The 20,805-nt window shown below is 43.1% G+C and overlaps 6 protein-coding genes across 7 annotated transcripts in view; 3 read left to right on the forward strand and 3 right to left on the reverse strand.

Moving 5' to 3' along the window:
- The window catches only part of LOC120423908 (GTP-binding protein 128up), a 64,001-nt gene that overhangs the window by 3,901 nt on the left and 39,295 nt on the right, over positions 1 to 20,805 (forward strand). The gene's annotated exons all lie outside the window — the stretch shown is intronic.
- On the reverse strand, positions 2,499 to 4,917 carry LOC120423891 (uncharacterized). Its single transcript, XM_052707103.1, has 3 exons — positions 4,440 to 4,917; positions 3,974 to 4,149; positions 2,499 to 3,938 (listed from the first exon to the last, which is right to left on the reverse strand). The coding sequence occupies exons 1-3, from the start codon at positions 4,634 to 4,636 to the stop codon at positions 2,971 to 2,973; spliced, it is 1,341 nt and encodes a 446-aa protein (XP_052563063.1). The 5' UTR covers positions 4,637 to 4,917; the 3' UTR covers positions 2,499 to 2,970.
- LOC120423893 (N-acetylglucosamine-1-phosphotransferase subunits alpha/beta) lies at positions 7,613 to 10,123 on the forward strand. Its single transcript, XM_039587873.2, has 5 exons — positions 7,613 to 7,950; positions 8,006 to 8,937; positions 9,000 to 9,236; positions 9,292 to 9,493; positions 9,559 to 10,123. The coding sequence occupies exons 1-5, from the start codon at positions 7,834 to 7,836 to the stop codon at positions 10,072 to 10,074; spliced, it is 2,004 nt and encodes a 667-aa protein (XP_039443807.1). The 5' UTR covers positions 7,613 to 7,833; the 3' UTR covers positions 10,075 to 10,123.
- LOC120423894 (uncharacterized) lies at positions 10,666 to 13,311 on the reverse strand. 2 transcript variants are annotated; one of them, XM_039587875.2, is made up of 5 exons: positions 12,340 to 13,311; positions 12,041 to 12,280; positions 11,808 to 11,979; positions 10,998 to 11,751; positions 10,666 to 10,931 (listed from the first exon to the last, which is right to left on the reverse strand). In XM_039587875.2, the coding sequence occupies exons 1-5, from the start codon at positions 12,731 to 12,733 to the stop codon at positions 10,926 to 10,928; spliced, it is 1,566 nt and encodes a 521-aa protein (XP_039443809.1). In that variant the 5' UTR covers positions 12,734 to 13,311; the 3' UTR covers positions 10,666 to 10,925. The 2 variants fall into 2 exon arrangements, with proteins under 2 accessions (XP_039443809.1, XP_039443808.1); XM_039587874.2 differs by having other exon boundaries at positions 10,696 to 10,931; positions 11,003 to 11,751; positions 12,340 to 13,308.
- LOC120423896 (haloacid dehalogenase-like hydrolase domain-containing protein 2) lies at positions 17,876 to 18,881 on the forward strand. The gene is made up of 2 exons (XM_039587877.1): positions 17,876 to 18,060; positions 18,127 to 18,881. Exons 1-2 carry the CDS (start codon positions 17,891 to 17,893, stop codon positions 18,818 to 18,820), a joined length of 864 nt encoding a protein of 287 aa, XP_039443811.1. The 5' UTR covers positions 17,876 to 17,890; the 3' UTR covers positions 18,821 to 18,881.
- LOC120423895 (histone acetyltransferase KAT8) lies at positions 18,976 to 20,715 on the reverse strand. The gene is made up of 2 exons (XM_039587876.2): positions 20,390 to 20,715; positions 18,976 to 20,323 (listed from the first exon to the last, which is right to left on the reverse strand). Exons 1-2 carry the CDS (start codon positions 20,555 to 20,557, stop codon positions 18,995 to 18,997), a joined length of 1,497 nt encoding a protein of 498 aa, XP_039443810.1. The 5' UTR covers positions 20,558 to 20,715; the 3' UTR covers positions 18,976 to 18,994.

Raw genomic sequence — 20,805 nt, forward strand, 5'->3', positions numbered from 1 at the left:
AGATGGAAACACAAATAAAACAACAAAGACACAAGAATCCTAACACGCGGCTTCGCACCTTCCACATAATTCGACATGAACACGATCACGAATACAGCACAAAAAGAACGCCACAAAAATCCATCTTCCCGGCGCTGCTGCTAACACGATAATGACGCGCAATAATATTCATTAGCACAATGACCCCCCTCACCGCATGCATGATATGAACACGATCACGAATACAGCACAAAAAAAAACGCCACAAAAAACCATCTTCCCGGCGCTGCTGCTCACACGACACTGACGCGCAATAATATTCATTAGCACAATGACTCCCCTCACCGCATGCATGATATGAACACGATCACGAATACAGCACAAAAAGAACGCCACAAAAATCCATCTTCCCGGCGCTGCTGCTAACACGATAATGACGCGCAATAATATTCATTAGCACAATGACCCCCCTCACCGCATGCATGATATGAACACGATCACGAATACAGCACAAAAAGAACGCCACAAAAATCCATCTTCCCGGCGCTGCTGCTAACACGATAATGACGCGCAATAATATTCATTAGCACAATGACCCCCCTCACCGCATGCATGATATGAACACGATCACGAATACAGCACAAAAAGAACGCCACAAAAATCCATCTTCCCGGCGCTGCTGCTAACACGATAATGACGCGCAATAATATTCATTAGCACAATGACCCCCCTCACCGCATGCATGATATGAACACGATCACGAATACAGCACAAAAAGAACGCCACAAAAATCCATCTTCCCGGCGCTGCTGCTAACACGATAATGACGCTCAATAATATTCATTAGCACAATGACCCCCCTCACCGCATGCATGATATGAACACGATCACGAATACAGCACAAAAAGAACGCCACAAAAATCCATCTTCCCGGCGCTGCTGCTCACACGACACTGACGCGCAATAATATTCATTAGCACAATGACCCCCCTCACCGCATGCATGATATGAACACGATCACGAATACAGCACAAAAAGAACGCCACAAAAATCCATCTTCCCGGCGCTGCTGCTAACACGATAATGACGCGCAATAATATTCATTAGCACAATGACCCCCCTCACCGCATGCATGATATGAACACGATCACGAATACAGCACAAAAAGAACGCCACAAAAATCCATCTTCCCGGCGCTGCTGCTAACACGATAATGACGCGCAATAATATTCATTAGCACAATGACCCCCCTCACCGCATGCATGATATGAACACGATCACGAATACAGCACAAAAAGAACGCCACAAAAATCCATCTTCCCGGCGCTGCTGCTAACACGATAATCATGAATAATACAAATACAAATTTCCGCTGGACAAAAATTACGACCGCTGATTGGTTGAGCGCATCTCTTTGAGGAAGGTGGGGCAATAATATAGACGTTTTGAAAAATACGACATTTGTGGATACCCCCTGACCAAATTTAGAACAAATTTCTGTGGATGGTGGGGCAGTTATCCCGTGTTGCCCCACCCTGTGCACGCTAATGAATGTGATTCTCCATTTTCCTTACAATCCGAAAACATCAGCAATCCCATTTAAAACATGTGATCCTATGTCTTTCGGTTATGTCTTTTTTCTAGTAATTTTTTTCTTCTCAAATTTGAAATAACAAACTATGGATTCATCATTTGAATGAAAAACAAAAAATAAAATGCCTTTTATACCAGTTCAGTGGCTACGGAATAAATAGTTTTCAAAATATCAAAGTATTGTAGGATTCCGCGAAATAGTAGTTTATGCAACAAATTGCAAAGAGAGGATTTTTTCAGCACGAGTCTTACATTTATCCGACGAGGTTCACCGAGTCTAGTTTTGCAACGAGATCCAACAATTGCAACATTGAGTGAAATTTTAAGTCAAATTTTCATGTATTTTGCCAATAAATCGTTTAAATCAAAAAAATGTTGAAAAGTGTTACTTTTCGAAACAAGTGCTGAAAAGTTCAACTTTTCAGCACCCAATTTCAGTGCTGAAAAGTAGAACTTTTCACCATTTATTCGATTCTGTTATTTTTGGTACAGAAAAGTAGGCTATTTCGTCATTCAAAAACGACAGGAAAAGTACACGCAAAACGGACATTAGGTATAAATTCCTAATTTTTAGGTATAATCGAACCTGACTGCAATAAGGTATTTTATTACTAATAGGCTATTAGTAATAAAATTACTAATAGCGTTTTAGTACGAGAATTCCTATATTTTAGGTATAATTGAAGAACCAAAATACCTAAATTTTAGGTATTTTCTGGAAAAGTAAGTAGTTTCACGATGGAATTGCAAAAAAAAAAACTTTTTGCTGTAGTTTCACTTAAACTTAAAAAATAGGTTTGAGGTTTTTCGACAAAAAAAAAAACAATTTTAGCCACAGATTTTTTGAGCCGGTTTTCAAAAAAAAAATCCAACCTAAGTAATTGTAGATGGGGCTGTCATCATCTGGAAATGTAACAAAATTGTGGTTTTGTGTGTGTTAAGTTTTTTTTTTCCAATTTATTTTCCAAGTTAAAGCACCCTTTCAGTGGAGAGTGAGTCTACACAAATTGTGATGAATAGTGAAACTATGACAAAATATGTAACAATGATCATTATTACCTATTTTTATTTTTATAGAAAACATTCCTTAGTTTGGCTTAGGTTCATTTTGTGCACAAAAAGAAGGTTCTGCTGCACCGCACTGCGGTGCAGGCAAACTTACTAGCTATCACTATAAGAGAGAGTGTGGTCTAAAACATCTGTTTAGCAATTGTTCGATTATAAATAATAATAAAACGCAAACGACGACTAATATTTACAGCAGTCTGGTGTAAACCTATCTAAACAGAAACAGAACAGCGTCTTACGTAAGTAGTTCAATATCTGGTAGGAACGCCTAACAACTAGCGCTAATTTGTACAACATCACTGAATAACGGTTATTTACAAAGCGACTGGTCTAGTTCAGGATGGGAAACAGGTCCAGGTTCCAGAACTCGTCCAGCGTACCCATGCTGTAGTCTGGCGATCCGATCGATTCGTAACCGCCGTCGGAGATGAGCGAACGCGGCGTTGGCGGATTTTTCATCGTGTCCAGCGCCTCCTCGTTTTTCACGCTGGAGTAGCTGCTGGTGGACACGATGCTCGGAATGGGCGACAGAAGCTGCTGCATGGGTTCTATTTTGATTTGGAACTCCGGTTCCTGGACTAGCATCTCCTCGTCGGACTCTTCGCAGATGATTTCCTCTTCGAGCGTTTTTCCGGTTCGCGCATCATCGCCGCCGTCGTCGTTATCCAGGATTATGGTGATGCAGTTGTTTTCGTTGTCGTAGGTTCCGTAGACGGTGTCTGGGTTTACAACGGACTGCTGTAGCACGGTGCTCTCTGCTTGTAGCGATAGGTGCGTCCTCTCCACGTGAAACGGTGACTTGGAGTAGTTGTGGGTGGTCAGAATTATGCTGCTTCCTTGATTAGTTTCTTGGCCGGATTCCAGCTGTTCTGGTGGGGTCCCCACCACTGGTCCAGGCATTCCGATGCCGGCGCTTGCATCTTGGGCATCAGCCGGGCAGCTTCGTCGATCAGGCTCTTCCAGCTCGCTTGTGACGTCGGCCAGGAGGCTTTCGGCGAGCTCTTCGAGCTTGGACACATCGAAGTCTTCGAGCATGTCCTGTAGAGCAGGCAGAGCGCAATTATCTTCCACAAAGCCGCCACCTTTTCGTCCGTCGTCTTCTGCTGGCACTGGCGCAGCGTCGTTTGTGCTTCCATTGAAAGTAATCCCTGCGGCAGAGGGGTTTGGGCGGATGCTGCTGATCCTAGTAGGGTGGAAACACAACCAACGCTGCCCGAGGCCAAGTCCGGCGACGGTTCCGATTTGATGGCGGTTGGGGTTGAGATCTGTTGCTGTTGCTGCTGCTGCTGTTGTTGTTGCTCATCAAGTCTTCGCTTCAACTCTTCGAAGCGGCCTTCCAGATCGAGATACTTGCCGTAAATGGCATCTTTCTCCTGTGCGAGCGAATCGCACTTGCTCTGAAGTTCACTAATTTGGTCCGACTGCTCCTGGATGGTCTTCTCCATGTCCTCCATTTTGGCCTTTTTCCGGTCCCGGGAGGTTTGGGCTGCCACGCGGTTCTTTAACTTTCTGTAAAGAAAGAAATTAAAATAATCAAAAATATGTTTACATTGCGATTGCATCACCCCATAGTCGGCCAAGGGTTAGAATTAGAACTTCAAAGCCACCCTGTGTATCGCGCCCTACATTCAAGAGAGAATCGCAGCAAGCTGTTGGTTTTCCCAACATTGATAAGCGCGCACGATGACACGTCACCACCCACTTTGCTACGTTGGAAAGTTCTAGAAACCGTTCACCCCATTCCTTCTCCCATCACCATGGTAATTCCCCGTGGCCAAACACAGAAGACAGAAACTTACTTCCGCTGGAGCTTCTCCTCCCAGGTCAGATGGTCCAGGCGGCGCTTCTTGCCGCGGACCAGGAACTCCTCCATCGACGAGCTCGACGAATCCTCGCCCTCGTCCGGCAGGGATTCCGTCTTGATGGTGATTCCGGCCGGGGCCAGATTAATCGGAACGTACTTGGTGGGCACGGTTATGACGATTGGGGCGCTCATGATTGTTGCGTTGTACTTTACGCGTAGTTACGAAAAAAAAACTTTCCTCAAAATTAATTATTCAAAAATCACTTTGCTTAAAACTTTCGCAAAACCATCTTCCTCACGCTCGTGTGTGTGTGTTCGCAGTTCAAAACTACTTCCGGTACGCGGTACTCCGTTCGGTTGGGCTAACTTTTTGGGAATGATCAAAGTTTTTCATGGCACCGTCGATTTCTTCTCTGTCCGAGCTGGAAATTTTCTGATGAAACCTTCGCCGAAGCTTGCGATCGAATGATGGAAAAAGTGGCCTGCTCTGTTGTGAATCATGGATCTGATGTGGTCTGCGCTGATTGGTCGAGCCGGAGGGGTGCCAGCTGAATTTTGAAGTTGGTCGCAGTTAGTGGTTGGCTTATTTTGGTCAAAACTGCTTAAACACTTCTTGAAACATGATGAAAACCTTTCAATAAATTTAGGAAAAATTTTATAAGGCTTAAAACATAGCATTAGCAGGAAAAAATCTAGTTTTTCGATTGCATTCGCCAGAAAAAAAATATATAAAAGTTGAGTTCTGGAAGCACTGCACGAATTTGAAACGTCACAAAAACGAGGGGTTGCCCGTTTGTGTGCTAGGGTGGCCCTTGGTCGTTTACAGACTTCTGTCAGTCACCAAAATTGCAACTGGGTAATTCTCTACCAACTCACACGAAATCGGGAAAAGTTGCCCCGACCCCTCTTCGATTTGCATGAAACTTTGTTCTAAGGGGTAACTTTTGTCCCTGATCACGAATCCGAGGTCCGTTTTTTGATATCTCGTGACGGAGGGGCGGTACGACCCCTTCCATTTTTGAACATGCGAAAAAAGAGGTGTTTTTCAATAATTTGCAGCCTGAAACGGTGATGAGATAGAAATTTGGTGTCAAAGGGACTTTTATGCAAAATAAGATGCCCGATTTGATGGCGTACTCAGAATTCCGAAAAAACGTATTTTTCATCGAAAAAAACACTGAAAAAGTTTTAAAAATTCTCCCATTTTCCGTTACTCGACTGTAAAAAATTTTGGAACGTGTCATTTTATGGGAAATTTAATGTACTTTTCGAATCTACATTGACCCAGAAGATTCATTTTTTCATTTAGAACAAAATTTTTCATTTTAAAATTTCGTGTTTTTTCTAACTTTGCAGGGTTATTTTTTAGAGTGTAATAATCTGGGTGCAGAATAGTTGTCCGCAAAGCGGCCTCAATTTAGAACTGTCAAAGCGGAACCAATTTACTGTTCGCAAAATAATACCAAGAAGTGGCAAGTATTGTGATCGATCTATAATTTATTTTGTCAGGAATAAATAAAGTCGCTGGCGTCGAGCTATTAAGGTATTCGAAGTCAAAACATCTTAAGAAGAGGGTTGAAATCGAGATTGGCATGATTCGTTGCTAACATTTCAAAATCGCTATGACTCACGCAGAACCTATGTTTATGATGCTATTGAAATGTTAGCGACGAATTATCAATAACTATGAATGGTACCTGCCAAATAATATTGGATAATCTTACTCCGATGTTATCACTGCACATCAAAGATACCTAATCTCGGAACTTCCATTCGGTTGCTCTTCTGATTCACGAAATTCCACCCACTTTTGACACAATTTTTCATCACGTGTAAAACAAAAAAGGGGCCTCTTTTGGCCGCCCATCGTTTAGTATACGAAGAAAAAAGTGGGATGCACTTAATTTTTCATCGAAAACATCAACATCAACAGATCCAAATTGTTTCAAAACAATTCACTTCAGCAGCAAAAAAAAGTCACGCTTGAGCTTGAACATAGCCTTCTACTTTGTTTATGTTTACAGCTGTAGTGCTGTAGTATTAGTGAGGAGCAGTGGGGAGCTTTCGAAAATCACGTTACGCATTCTGTCTTTTCAGCACCCAGGCAATAATGTTCTACAAAGTTGTAGAGCAGACAAAAATTTTGATATATAGACATAAGGGGTTTGCTTATAAACATCACGAATTATCGCGATTTTACGAAAAAAAGTTTTGAAAAAGTTACTCTTTGCGTTTCTCTTTGTTTCGTCGTCCGTGTCTGTCGCGGGTGACCATGAACGGCCATGATCGATGACGACCAACTTTTTCAAACCTTTTTTTCGTAAAATCGCGATAACTCGTGATGTTTATAAGCAAACCCCTTATGTCTATATATCAAAATTTTTGTAATTGTCTGTTCTACAACTTTGTAGAACATTGTTACACTCTAAAAAATAACCCTGCAAAGTTAGAAAAAACACGAAATTTTAAAATGAAAAATTTTGTTCTAAATGAAAAAATGACCCTTCTGGGTCAATGTAGATTTGAAAAGTGCATTAAATTTCCCATAAAATGACATGTTCCAAAATTTTTTACAGTCGAGTAACGGAAAATGGGAGAATTTTTAAAACTTTTTTAGTGTTTTTTTCGATGAAAAATACGTTTTTTCGGAATTCTGAGTACGCCATCAAATCGGGCGTCTAATTTTACATAAAAGTCCCTTTGACACCAAATTTCTATCTCATCGCCGTTTCAGGCTGCAAATTATTGAAAAACACCTCTTTTTTCGCATGTTCAAAAATGGAAGGGGTCGTACCGCCCCTCCGTCACGAGATATCAAAAAACGGACCTCGGATTCGTGATCAGGGACAAAAGTTACCCCTTAGGACAAAGTTTCACGCAAATCGAAGAGGGGTCGGGGCAACTGCTGTGTGAGTTGGCGGAGAATTATCCAACTGCATATTCTTCCAAATTTAAGGTAATAAATTTTTACAAAATTTCGGGAAAATAATTGTCTATCCTGTAAAACCGACAAATTTTAATTGAACAAAGTGTAAAAAATCATGCAAATGTGACTCGCTTTTGTTGTAAGAAATCTTAAAAACTTCTCTGCAGACAAATCATTCACATAAGTGCAGATTTAGACAATCAAAGTTGGCATCACTGGTCCCGTTGCGTGTCAAAAATTGTTTACAAACATTCGAGGGAGGTCATCTTTCCGGCCAGCAACAAAAAATGATTTTTCCTATAAATTTCACAGAAAGATGTGCAAAGTGCGTCTTTTTTTGTTAAATTAAAATTAAGTTAGTTCTCTAGTCATTATGAAGAAACAGTGCAATCCATCTCCACTGACGTTAACGAACGCGCGTAGAATCTTCCCGAAGAGAACGCTGCAAAAGTGCTAGCGTAGAATGCGGCTGCTCCGGTTGCCGCGGCTAACCGGAAAAGTTCGGTTCCGATGCTGCTGTCTGGTGTCGCTGGCGACCCTGGTCGCGCTGATTTACCTCATGGTCAGCGTTATGGTCACGGTAAGGCCCGGTGTTCTGGGTGATGATTCTTGATTCTATTTTGAGCCTGTTACAGCATCCGCTTCAGCAGGGATCCAGATGTTACGATCCGATAGACGTGGTGTACACCTGGGTTAACGGAAGTGACGAACGCTTCCTGGACAGTATCAAAATGTACGCAACCAAGCGCGATAAGGCTCGTTACGACGATAAGAACGAGCTGAAATATTCGCTCCGATCGCTGGAAAAGTACGCTCCTTGGGTGAGGAACGTCTACATCGTGACCAACGGCCAGATTCCCTTCTGGCTGAACCTGGACAACCCGAAGGTAAAGATTGTGCAGCACTCGGACATTGCCGACGAGGGAACGGTGCTGCCGACGTTTTCAAGCGCAGCGATTGAAACTTTCATCCATCGGATTCCGGGATTGTCGAAGAACTTTCTGTACCTGAACGACGACATCTTCCTGGGGGCTCCCCTTTTCCCTGACGATCTGACAACGCTCTCGGAAGGGGTGAGCGTGTTTACGGCGTGGCTCGTGCCTGATTGTGCCCCCGACTGTCCGTGGATGTTTGTGGGGGACGGTTCCTGTGATTCGCATTGCTACGTGGAGGAGTGCCAGTTCGATGGGGGCGATTGCAGTCATCCGGACTATCAGGACCACATGCACGAGCCGGAACAGGACAACTACAACAACCTGTCCGGCGAGGAGACGTTTATCGATGTGCCGAAAACGTTGGGCATGGGCGGCGGTAAAAAGTCTGAAAACATTCGTGATATTTATGAGATTTTCAAGCGAACAAATTCCACCTCTACGAGGCAGCTAGTGGATAAGTTTAACCGGGACAAGATGAAGCTGAACAAGCAGCAGCACTCGAAGAAGAGCTCGTCGTCGGGCCGGAACCGCGATCGCGACCAGCAAGGTGAAGGGAAAAGCGAGGAAAAGATTTCAAATTCGCAGGACATTTTTGCGCACTCGTTGATTCACACAAATAAGGTGTTTAACATGTATGTATTGGGTTGATTGGTGTTGGAGTCGTAGAACTTAACGTAGATTCTTGTATTCGCAGAATGTACGGCTTTAAAAATCGTAAAGTTCTGGCCCATGTTGGCTTTCTGCTGAATGTGGACGTGATCGAAGCGATGCTGCAAAAGTTTCGCACCGAATTTGCCGTTACTAAGAGCCATCGCTTCCGGGAGAAGAACGATCTGCAGTACGCCTTCACCTACTATCACTTTCTGATGAGCGAAAGCAGAAACAAGACACTTTCGGAGATTTTCGACGACTTTGACACGGATCTTTCGGGGTAGGACGAAATAACTAGAATTAAATATTCAAACTTATCAACATTCTTTCTACAGAACCTGGTCCGATCGTGAGATCCGTACGCTCCTCTCGAAGGTGTACAACCTGCCGTTGGATTGGTCCGCGGTGCGATACTTTGAGCAGATCATCACAAACTGCTCGCTGCAGCAGAACAACTTTCTTCCGCTGGAGATTCAACCCCAGCAGCAACAGGTCTATCCGACGCTGGTGTACGAGCGGTACGAGGACTCGACGATTGTAAGCTCAAAGTCTCAAATTGACACTCGTCACGACTCAACATAACAACCCATCCTCCCTTCCAGCCAACGGTCACCAAAGAGCTGGTGCTGCAATGCGCGGACCTCACCGACATGATGCGGGCCAACTTTGGCGCCGTCCCGCTCTACAAATTTCATATCAACCAAAAAACTGGCATGGCCAGTAACTTCAAGATGCTGACGACCAACATCAGCCGGGTGGTCGACTCGCTCGACGAGATCCGCAAAACGCCGAAAAAGTTCAACTGCATCAACGACAACCTAGAGGAGGACAATCCGGAAGAGAACCAGCTGATCTCGGCCCTGCTGGAGGATTTCTACCTGTCGCTGTTTCCGGCACGCGGCCAGTACGAGCTGGAGAACAACTATCGCAACAGATTTCAGTACTACGACGATTACCGGGCCTGGCACGGGCGAAAGGTGCTCTTCTGGAACGTGGTGTACGGCGTGTGTGTGGTTGTGTTTCTGGTGTTTGCCAAACTGCTCTGCTTCCGGCACAAGGGCAAATTTGCGCGGACGCTGGTGCTGCTCGGGAGTCGGAATGATTACAGTACGATTTGAGGACGGTTCCGTGTAGGTAAATAAAGAAACGGTCAAGTGTAAAGTTAAAGGTGAAGCTGATGATTTTGTCCGAACGTTCTTTTCACCCAATGTTTAAACAAACTCAGTTGGCCATGGTATTGAACTTTGGTGATTTGACAGTTAACGCAAAAACTACAAACAAAAGCGCGCGCGCAAAAAGGTGTACGATCGAGCAAAAGTAACGGACGGAGTGCGCAGCAGGACTTTCGGACGGCGGTTTGTCGGGAGTATTTTTAACGGAAGCAACGGAGTATAATTTCGAAACAACTGTGTCTCTACGTCTACAGAAAGTGTTATCTGAAAACGGAGACGAAGAAAGTTTTAATAACCCTGCTTTTGAAGAAGGAAAAACGTACTGAGGAAGAATTTCCAAGTTATGTGGTTAATTAGGAAAAGCGGTTCTGGCACCGAGTGCGAAGGAAGAGTGACACCTACAAAGGATCTGCCGTCTACTCCAGAGGCGAACGATTCGACGACACGAATAGGAAATCTGGATTCACGGTGAAATAAGGTAAGTTTATTTTTATTGCTAATTAATTCGTATTTTGGTGTTGTTTTTCTCTTTATTTTATTAACGACAAAAACACTCACAAAATTTACACAATTTCAAGCAAAACAACGTTTTAAATCCCACATTCAATAGCAAGTGTTTCAACACACTCATAACACTCATGTATTGATTGAACTGCTCAGAGACAACCCACCATTTGATCCCACACTGTTGCGATAGGGTACACGGCGGCTGTTGAGCTTACGGTACGCGAAGAAACCGCCCACAAAACCAAGAACCAGCGTCACGGCGACACAAATGGCCACGATCGTGGTGGTGCTCATAACTGTAACGAAAAACAAAGGCTTTGCATCAGAACAACGGTTGATCTACGCTGAATCTCCCCGCTCACCTCACCTTCTTCAATGACGTCCACGTTGATCGCGTAGTCCCGGCCCTGAACCATGATCGAACACTTCCAGCGGCCGAAATCCTCGCGCTCCAACTGCATGATCTGCATGCCACATTCGCCCTCGCGCAGTCCCTTACCGTGGTACTTGAACCGTGAATCCGGCGCCGGGACGATATTTTCCGACAGGCCGTGAACCTCTCCGGTTGGGCTTATGAACCGGCAAATCTCGATCGGCAGGTCGAGGATCGTTTTGCACAGGAGGTCGCGATTTTCATCCCCTGAACTGGCCGTTATCTGGGGAGTGATGGCACGGGCAGGTTGATCGTACACTTTCACGTCGTAGTAGGTGAAGCGATCTTCACCACCGCTGTTGTCGTTCCGTCCACATGCCCACTTGCCGGTGGTGATGTTTGAAACCTTGAAGCGGCAAATTCCGAGGGTGCCGAGATGATCGAACTTTTCTGGTTTAAAGTCTCCTCCTTGCGGTCCGGATAGGTAGCAATAGGAGAGAGGGTAGGGTGACTCACATTCCAGTTCGGTTGTCGTTGTGCTCGATGACCTCGGATCATGGAAGACCTCGATGAGTTGCGGTTTGACTTGAGCAGTGTACCCTACTTCTGTACCAGGATCGGACAAGTCGAACACACAACCCGTATAATCGTTGCCGGACAATTCCAGGTAGATTCGCCAAAGGCCGCGATCGTCTTTGATCAAGGGTTTCTGAATTTCCAGCGCGCAGATTCCCTCCGATACCCTGCGGAAAGTGATCTTGGATTAAAAGTGAAGGTTTTTGATAGAGGTTCGACTCACATGGTATTGTACGCCGAGTAGCGATTGGCCAGGTGCCCATCGAGAAGCATCATCTGCCGCCGGCTGGCCACAGAAACCGCCCGGCACGGACTTATCCGGCTGTTGTAGTGACAGTTTAGTACCACATGCTTCTCGTTTTCCTCCGTCGACCAAGTTACGGCGCGCTTGTTTCCTGAGAACAAAGAACATCACCATTAGCTGCTGCTTATCAGCAGTAGGAGAAGATAACTCACTTTCCACCCGCACATTAATCACCGTTTCGGTTTCGTCCATGTCGCCCCAGTAGAGCAGCCGACAGCGGTATCGGGCCTGGTCCCAAGTAATATCGAAAGATCGCGAACATCCGTCGTATATGTTGTCGGCCTCGTCCAGGATGCGGCAGTAACGCCGGGAAGAGTCCTCCGGACAGGTCACCGTGAACGAGCTAGCGGTGTCACTGACTGCGATGTTGATCTCCGGATTCTGCTTTTGCTCTGAGGATTGAGGATCATTGGTAATATTGATATTGATTAATCGTTGCTGGATAACTTACTGATCACCGTCAAGGTAAACGTATGATTAACCTCGTTGAGCCTCTCATCCAAGTCCTTTAACGTCCAATCGGTCCCCAAAGAAGCCCGTACATTGTGTACCCTAATTCCACACACATCTGCGCTGAACCGTTGAACCGTGGTATCCTGGCCGATCGTGTGTACTTTTTCACTTTCCAAACTGTAAGATTCATCTCCCAAAGTCAACGAACACCGGATCACGCCGCCCATGGAATCTCTAACGGCACGATCCGGAACGAGATACACCAGAAATCCGGCCCCTTCCAGGATGGACAACTTGTCAGCGGGATACAAGGTCGTCCCGTGGACATCCCGAATGACCACCGCCAGTAGACAGCACAGCACAAAACCTCCCACGCCCGACTTCTTGACCATCGTGTATTCGGCGGACGATACGCCGACGTCCAGACGCTCCGAACGACTCACAATCAATAAACAGAGCGCGCGCAATTATTGACGCGAGAGAGACTGCACACGACCAAAAGGATAAAAATAATCTTTCACAACACAACACACAGAGGATCGCGCTTCGATGCAGATCGGCGTAGATCGCGTTCAGTAGATGCCAAACGCACTCGAAAGACGTCGCACTATTGTTGAGATCGAAGGTCGACTGGGACTTGGAATACAAAAGATGACGTTATCGTGGTTTGATACCACATGCTTCATCAATCCCCGATCACTTTAATCGCTTAGATAAGCTCATCAAATCAAACGCAATCATAGAGACTAGAAGCGCTCGTACGTCGTGCGGTTTTAAACAATTTGAGATGAGATGGTGAATAAAAGCAACAGTTAATGCCAAACAGGTGGAAAGTTTGTGTCTTCCAGATTTCAAGAATAACGCCGGACATCGTGTTTAGAAATAGAAACTCGTAAACCATCGCGTTTAATTAGGATTTCAACGTGGTTTTTGGCGACCTGTTTTAATTAGATTTAACAATGACTGAAGATTTTTGTCTTCCTCACTGCCGGTTTATAATTATTATAACCCATCAAGAACTGAGTTACTCAATTTTTAGAGTTTTAGTTGTCACTTTCAGCACTACCTGGAACCGAAAAAAAAAATATTCAAAAATTCAATTTATAGAAAAAAAATATAAAAGAAAAGTCCAAAATATTAAAAAACTAAAATACAAAAATTCTAACTGAAATACTTTTTTTTTGAATCTATTAAGAGCGAGTTTTTCACCAATGTGCACCAATGTCGTATCGAGGTGCTTCATTTTAGGACCCAATTGCTCCCTAAGTCTAAAACATTCCAAAATTAAAAAAAAATCATAAATAAAAAAAAATAAAAATTTAAAACAGTTAAATTGTATTAAGAGGCAGTACTTGTAAATATTGCTCGGTTTGTTCTAGAGGTCGTATCGAGGTGCTCCGATGAAACTTTCAGCGTTTGTTTGTCTATACATGAGATGAACTCATGCCAAATATGAGCCCTCTACGACAAAGGGAAGTGGGATAAAACGGGCTTTGAAGTTTGAGGTCGAAAAAACATAAAAAATCTTAAAATTACTCGCATTTCCGTAAAACTTCATCAATTCCAACTCTCTTGGATGCATTCGAAAGGTCTTTTGAAGCACTTCAAAATGTGCCATAGACATCCAGGATTGGTTTGACTTTTTCTCTTAGCTTTTGCAAATTACTGTCAAAAATTGATTTTTTTAAAACCTTAATATCTTTTTGCAACAGCCTCCAACACCCATACTCCCATAGGTCAAAAGATAGGTAATTTCATGGACTATACTGCCGTTCTACGCATAATTGTCCCATGTCAGTTTTGGACGATTTTGACTTTATGACATTTTTAAGTTTAGTTTGATGTGTACTTTAAGAAAAACACATAAATTCTGGTACTTTGTTCGGAAACTCATTTAAAACAACACCAAGTCTGTTTGTCTTATCGTTAAACTTCTACGCATAATTGTCCCACCAAGTATTTTATTTCACGAAATTATCAGTTTTACGAAGTATTGTGTCTTGTTCACCTATTTTTAGCAAGAGGATTACAAATAAGAGTAATAAACTGCTAACTGCGGCGATTAGGGACACATAGGACAAATAGAAACCCGCGGGACAATTATGCGTAGAAACACAGAAATCGGTCGAAAAATTTCAATCGCGTTTTTCTCAGTTGCAATTTTTTGAACATGGGACAATTATGCGTAGAACGGCAGTATAAGCCTATGGTATTAACTTTTTGGCCAATCGCAGTTTTTCTCATAGATTTTTCTATAATAAACATGTAGGCCGCCATAGCGGCACTTTTTGGTCCCAATTTTGTCATATTCGAAATCCTCGGACATTTCACGTAAGTTAGAAGTATTGGAGCTGTAATTTTGATTAAAAAAATAATTAAATAAAACATTTTTGTAAAAAGAAATAGATCTTATTTAGCCTGTGCTCAATACGTCAAATGCTGTAGCAAGTAGGCGAATACCTGTTTTACCCCTAATTCAACCAATTTAAAAAAATATTTTAATTCATTCTAAATGGCATTTTTCCAATCAAATTTACAACTCCAATACTTCTAACTTACGTACAGGGCAAAAACTAACGTTGTAAAATGTTTATTATAGAAAAATCTATGAGAAAAACTGCGATTGGCCAAAAAGTTAATACCATAGGCTTATAGTCCATTAAATTTCCTATCTTTTGACCTATGGGAATATGGGTGTTGGAGGCTGTTGCAAAAAGATATTAGGGTTTTAAAAAAATCCATTTTTGACAGTAAATTGCAAAAGAGCAATTCTCTACCAAAACCGGAAATGGATTTTATTTGTATTTTTTGATTTGGCTCAAGCTTTGTGGGGGCCTTCCCTATGATTAAAAAAACCATTTTGCATCATTAGTTTGTCCATATAAATTTCATACAAATTTGGCAGCTGTTCATACAAAAATGGTACGTATATATTCGAAAATCTGTAACTTTTGAAGGAATTTTTTGATCAATTTGGTGTCTTCGGCAAAGTTGTAGGTATTGTTAAGGACTATTTAGAAAAAAATAGGTACACGGAAAAAAAATTTCCCGATTTTTTTACTAACTTTTTTTTCACAAAAACTCAAATTCCCAAAATACGTATTTTTTGATTTTCGAGATTTTTTGATATGTTTTAGGGGACAAAAATCCGCAACTTTTGAGCTATAGAGAAACATGGTCAAAAAATCTGCCGCCGAGTTATGATTTTTTGAAAAACTGGTGATTTTTGGAAAAAATCGAAATTTCATACATAAAACTTTTTTGACCTAATTTTTTAATGCAAAATTGAATTTGCAATCGAAAAGTACTTTACAGATTTTTTGATAAAGAGCTCCGTTTTCAAGATATAGCCACCGAAAGTTTGATTTTAGCGAAATATTTGCAGTTTTTCAATTTTTAAAAATAGTGACCATGAGTGACCATTTCTAAAAATATTTTTTTTGAAAAGTTCAGAAAATTTGCTATAAAATTGTCTAAGAGACATTGAAGATTGGACCTGTGGTTGCTGAGATACAGCGGCTTAAAGAAAAAGAAACACGAAAATTGAAGTTTTCTAAGTCTCACCCAAACAGCCCACCATTTTCTAATGACGATATCTCAGCAATTAATGGTCCGATTTTCAATGTTAATACATGAAACATTCGTGAAATTTTCCGATCTTTTCGAAAAAAATATTTTGAAAAAAATTAAATCAAGACTAACATTTTAAAAGGGCCAAACTTTGAATATTATGCCCATTAAAAATGCTAGTTTTGATTTAATTTTTTTCAAAATATTTTTTTTGAAAAGATCGGAAAATTTCACGAATGTTTCATGTATTAACATTGAAAATCGGACCATTAATTGCTGAGATATCGTCATTAGAAAATGGTGGGCTGTTTGGGTGAGACTTAGAAAACTTCAATTTTCGTGTTTCTTTTTCTTTAAGCCGCTGTATCTCAGCAACCAGAGGTCCAATCTTCAATGTCTCTTAGACAATTTTATAGCAAATTTTCTGAACTTTTCAAAAAAAATATTTTTAGAAATGGTCACTCATGGTCACTATTTTTAAAAATTGAAAAACTGCAAATATTTCGCTAAAATCAAACTTTCGGTGGCTATATCTTGAAAACGGAGCCCTTTATCAAAAAATCTGTAAAGTACTTTTCGATTGCAAATTCAATTTTGCATAAAAAAATTAGGTCAAAAAAATTTTATGTATGAAATTTCGATTTTTTCCAAAAATCACCAGTTTTTGAAAAAATCATAACTCGGCGGCAGATTTTTTGACCATGTTTCTCTATAGTTCAAAAGTTGCGGATTTTTGTCCCCTAAAACATATCAAAAAATCTCGAAAATCAAAAAATACGTATTTTGGGAATTTGAGTTTTTGTGAAAAAAAATTAATAAAAAAAATCGGGAAATTTTTTTTCCGTGTACCTATTTTTTTCTAAATAGTCCTGAACAATACCTACAACTTTGCCGAAGACACCAAATTGATCAAAAAATTCCTTCAAAAGTTACAGATTTTCGAATATATACGTACCATTTTTGTATGAACAGCTGCCAAATTTGTATGGAAATTTATATGGACAAACTAATGATGCAAAATGGCTTTTTTGGTCATAGGGAAGGCCCCCACAAAGTTTGAGCCAAATCAAAAAATACAAAAAATAAAAATGGTCGAAATCGGCCGGTTTCGTAGAGAATTGCTCAAAAGCTAAGAGAAAAAGTCAAATAAAACAGTTTTTGCTTTAATGAAAGTTGATACGCATACTTTAAATGGTTAGGCGCTTATACTTGCATCAAACCCTACGCAATGTACCACCCCCGGCTGAGTTAAAATGCGTAACCGGAAAAGAAGGTGTGCATGCCTGGCACGAACACTCAAAGCGTGTTCTAGCGTGTTGCTCGTACTGACTCAGAGCAAGGGTGAGATGTAGGTGTAAGGGCAGTGCGTGTTCGTCGGGAACCTAGTGCATAAGATCGGTCAAGGCCCGTTCTTACACTGTAAATTGCGAATTGCGGTACTGTAATGGCTCCTTTATTGAAATTATGTTTTTTATTAATTTTTAAAATTTGTGGAAGCACAGTCCAGACTCGATTATCCGAAGGCCTTGGAAAACTTCGTATAATCGAATCACAAAAAATGTTTCATTGTCAAGCATAATTATGACCCCTCGATGTTTTAAATCCAAGGTGGCGGCCAAAAAGGGCGATTAAATAATATTGAAAAAAAAAAAATTATTAATAATTTAACAGGCAATCAACTGATAAATTTTGATAAAAATGAGGTCACAGAAATTGAATTTGTTATCCGAGGTCCCATTCAAAACCTTAGGAAAATCGAAATTTCGGATAAGGGACCATCCATAAACCACGTGATCACATTTTTAAAAATCTTAGAGATCTTACTGATGTCTCAAAGCATTGCAGAATGGCTTTCTATGAACCTATTTTTATTTCGATTTGCACTTGATTCCATACTTTCTCGTAACGGTTCAACCGTGGCTCCTTTACCCCATCGGTCTAGTTAGGTCAGGTCAGGTCCATCAAGTTAGTTGTCAGATATGTTTCGCACCGTTCTTGGCACAAACAAAAACATCTCCGTAGTCGTCCGTAGTCGGTGCAGCAGTTTTTCGCTCAAAATGACCCCCATAAAGGCCGCCCTCATCGATCTCAGCGGAACTCTGCACGTCGAGGACCAACCGACGGCAGGTGCCGTCGATGCCCTGCAAAGGTACCTACTTCTCGATGTTCAGTTATAGACTTATCGGCGTTTGTGTAAGATTGTCTTCCCCGTCAGGTTACGGGCTGCCGGCGTAGCGGTCAAATTCGTGACCAACACCACCAAGGAGAGCGTCGGTTCGCTGTACGATCGGCTCGTGGCCATCGGATTCCAGCTCGAGAGGAAAGAGATTTACGGCTCGCTAACTGCCGCGGCGGATTACGTTAAAAGTAACGCGCTCAATCCGTACTACATCTTGACTGATGACGCGAGAAAGGATTTTCCGGAGGGCGACTCCAGCCGCGGACACGACTCCGTCGTCGTTGGATTGGCACCGGAGCGGTTCTCGTACGAATACATCAATGAAGCGTTCCGGATTCTGCAGCAGAGCAAGGGAAGCGCACGACTCGTGGCCATTCACGAGGGGAAGTTCTACAAAACCAAGCAGGGGATCTCCGTCGGGCCTGGTTGCTTCGTCAAGGGTTTGGAGTACAGCAGTGGGGTCAAGAGTGTTTGCATCGGGAAGCCAAACGAGTACTTTTTCCGGTCCGCACTGCCATCGGGGGTCGATCCGAGTGAGTGCTGCATGATTGGGGACGATCCCAGCGATGACTGTTTGGGCGCGATGGCTGTTGGAATGCGCGGATTTTTGGTTGAGACGGGAAAGTATCAACCCGAGTTGTATGACAAGGACTCGCTGCCGAAAGTTAGTGGAATATTTAGGAACTTTGCCGCGGTTGTTGAACACATCATTGAGCGAGTTAACGTTTGAAGAGAGGGGCGTTCTTTCGAGAGTTTAGCAATAAAATAAGATTTTTGTTATGTTTCGTCAACTTGGGGTTTAATTGTACAGATGTCCATGTGCACTTAATCGAAAATAGGAAAGATAGCAAAATAATTACAATTACGTTCGACACAAATACATACGTCAATTACGGATCACGGTCTAAGCCTTCTTGACCTGCTTCACGGGAATGGTTCGCTTCTGGGGTGTCCACTTCAGATAAGCCGGATCGATCATCAGTTTGGGCTTTTTGAACTGTGGCAGCTGAAGATGCTCGAGAACCACCTTCGAAGTCACACAAATCACATGCTGTCCCTTCCAGTACTTGACCATTTTCATCGATTGCAGCGTGTAAACGATGTCGTCCTGCGTAATACCGGATAGTTCGCTGAGTTCCTTGATGGTGGTAGTTCGATATTCCTTCATCAGCTCCAGCAACGTGTAGGCCCAATAGCTGCGGTAACTCAGCCGGCCCAGATCGGACAAGGGCTTTTCGGGACTTCCGATTATGCCCTCGCGTCTCGACAGCTCGTAACTGAACGCGATCAACAACTTGCCGTAGCCCTTTCGCTGGTACGGTGGCAAAATCAGGATGCATGCAACGTTGTTTCCCTCGGGGGACTCTTTCTCCTTTGAGAAATAACCCACGATGTGTTGACCCTCTTTGTCGATTTCGCAGAGCACGTAAAAGAAAAACGGATCAACGTCGTAGTACAGCGTTTTGTGGTCCAGGAACAGTTTGGCCATCAGACAGAGCGTCTGACAGTAAAAGCGATGATCTTTGCCGTCAATTTCAAATATCGAAACCGTTCCCTTGCGGTAGATCTCATTTCCCGGCGGTTGACGATGTGTGCAGGTCAACTTGTGCTGTTGAAGTGTCTTGGGCAGGCGCATGTACCTCAGACAATACTCACACACGTACAACGTTCCGACTTTACCGTACTCTTCCGGGTAAGGCGAAAAATACCAAGTATCGATTTCATACCGGCCAAATCGCAGCTTATCGATGTACTTTACCTTTGTGATGGCTTCGTGCTCTTTCTCCAGCGCGGCCGTCGTCGGATCCATGTCGGCGTACGTCTTCTGTACGTGATTAATTTCATCGTGCCGTCGTTTCTGATTTCGCGTAATCTTCCTGTCCGGATCCCCATCGCCCATGTCCACGTCACCACTAGGTTTACCCAACTTTGGATCCTTGGAATTCCCCAGCGAATTAACCGGACTCTTGCCATTGTAGTCCTGCGCGGACGGTGTCGTGGCCTTCTTGTCCGTACCCGTAACGGCGACCGAGGAAATCCGGTCCCGCGTAACCCACTGGTCCAACCGCCGGTTCAACCCCTCATAGTGGATGTAATACTCCAAATGCTTCGGATCGCACGGATTCTGCCGGCTCTGAATCAGCTGCGCCGTGTGCCACGAACCATCCTGACGCTGAACTTGATACTCCGCCCCAATCACCAGCTTATCCTCCCCGTTCTCATCCTTTCCAACCTGTCGGCATAAAAAAAAAAACAATAAGGCAACCCCCAAAACAAACAATAACAAAAAGCGCCCTACCTCGGCTGCTGATAATGTGGCTGCCGCTGACGATGCCGCCTCCTTCGATGATGATGCGGCTTTTGACGTTTGCTTGGCCGCCGGCTCACCGCCGTCGGCGTCCTTTTCCGGCTGCTGCTCGCTGCTTAGTTTGGCCATCTTGGGGGCTACCATTTCCGACGATTTCATCGCCCACGCACGGGACCCGGTTTGAACGCAGCGTAGATTTGCGGCTTTTTCCAACTGCGTCTGATTTTCGTGTTGCTTGCGCGATAAAAATGTATTTTCTTCTTTCTCGTGCGTGCGGCGAAATGCGGCTTTTCAATGACACTAATGACAGTGGGGCCAGTGTTGTCAGAATTGTGCTTTTCTCGTTTACCTCGAACACAGGTTGTTAAAGATTGGTGGGAACTGAGGGGTTAGACAGTGCCCAGTCA

The sequence above is a fragment of the Culex pipiens genome, chromosome 2 (assembly GCF_016801865.2).
Source record: "Culex pipiens pallens isolate TS chromosome 2, TS_CPP_V2, whole genome shotgun sequence".
NCBI classification, from domain to species: Eukaryota; Metazoa; Arthropoda; class Insecta; order Diptera; family Culicidae; genus Culex; species Culex pipiens.

What these genes read in the sequence shown, in the direction of transcription:
- LOC120423891 (XM_052707103.1), bottom strand. Translation starts at nt 4,636, where the DNA reads ATGAGCGCCCCAATCGTCATAACCGTGCCCACCAAGTACGTTCCGATT. An exon ending in GAGGAGAAGCTCCAGCGGAA is followed by an intron (nt 4,150 to 4,439) that starts GTAAGTTTCTGT and finishes CTTTCTTTACAG; the next exon opens with AAAGTTAAAGAACCGCGTGG. An exon ending in CAAGTATCTCGATCTGGAAG is followed by an intron (nt 3,939 to 3,973) that starts GCCGCTTCGAAG and finishes AGACTTGATGAG; the next exon opens with CAACAACAACAGCAGCAGCA.
- LOC120423895 (XM_039587876.2), bottom strand. Translation starts at nt 20,557, where the DNA reads ATGAAATCGTCGGAAATGGTAGCCCCCAAGATGGCCAAACTAAGCAGC. An exon ending in CCACATTATCAGCAGCCGAG is followed by an intron (nt 20,324 to 20,389) that starts GTAGGGCGCTTT and finishes TTATGCCGACAG; the next exon opens with GTTGGAAAGGATGAGAACGG.
- LOC120423893 (XM_039587873.2), top strand. Translation starts at nt 7,834, where the DNA reads ATGCGGCTGCTCCGGTTGCCGCGGCTAACCGGAAAAGTTCGGTTCCGA. An exon ending in TGGTCAGCGTTATGGTCACG is followed by an intron (nt 7,951 to 8,005) that starts GTAAGGCCCGGT and finishes AGCCTGTTACAG; the next exon opens with CATCCGCTTCAGCAGGGATC. An exon ending in ACAAATAAGGTGTTTAACAT is followed by an intron (nt 8,938 to 8,999) that starts GTATGTATTGGG and finishes TTGTATTCGCAG; the next exon opens with AATGTACGGCTTTAAAAATC.
- LOC120423894 (XM_039587874.2), bottom strand. Translation starts at nt 12,733, where the DNA reads ATGGTCAAGAAGTCGGGCGTGGGAGGTTTTGTGCTGTGCTGTCTACTG. An exon ending in GTTTACCTTGACGGTGATCA is followed by an intron (nt 12,281 to 12,339) that starts GTAAGTTATCCA and finishes CTCAATCCTCAG; the next exon opens with AGCAAAAGCAGAATCCGGAG. An exon ending in GATTAATGTGCGGGTGGAAA is followed by an intron (nt 11,980 to 12,040) that starts GTGAGTTATCTT and finishes CTTTGTTCTCAG; the next exon opens with GAAACAAGCGCGCCGTAACT.
- LOC120423896 (XM_039587877.1), top strand. Translation starts at nt 17,891, where the DNA reads ATGTTTCGCACCGTTCTTGGCACAAACAAAAACATCTCCGTAGTCGTC. An exon ending in GCCGTCGATGCCCTGCAAAG is followed by an intron (nt 18,061 to 18,126) that starts GTACCTACTTCT and finishes CTTCCCCGTCAG; the next exon opens with GTTACGGGCTGCCGGCGTAG.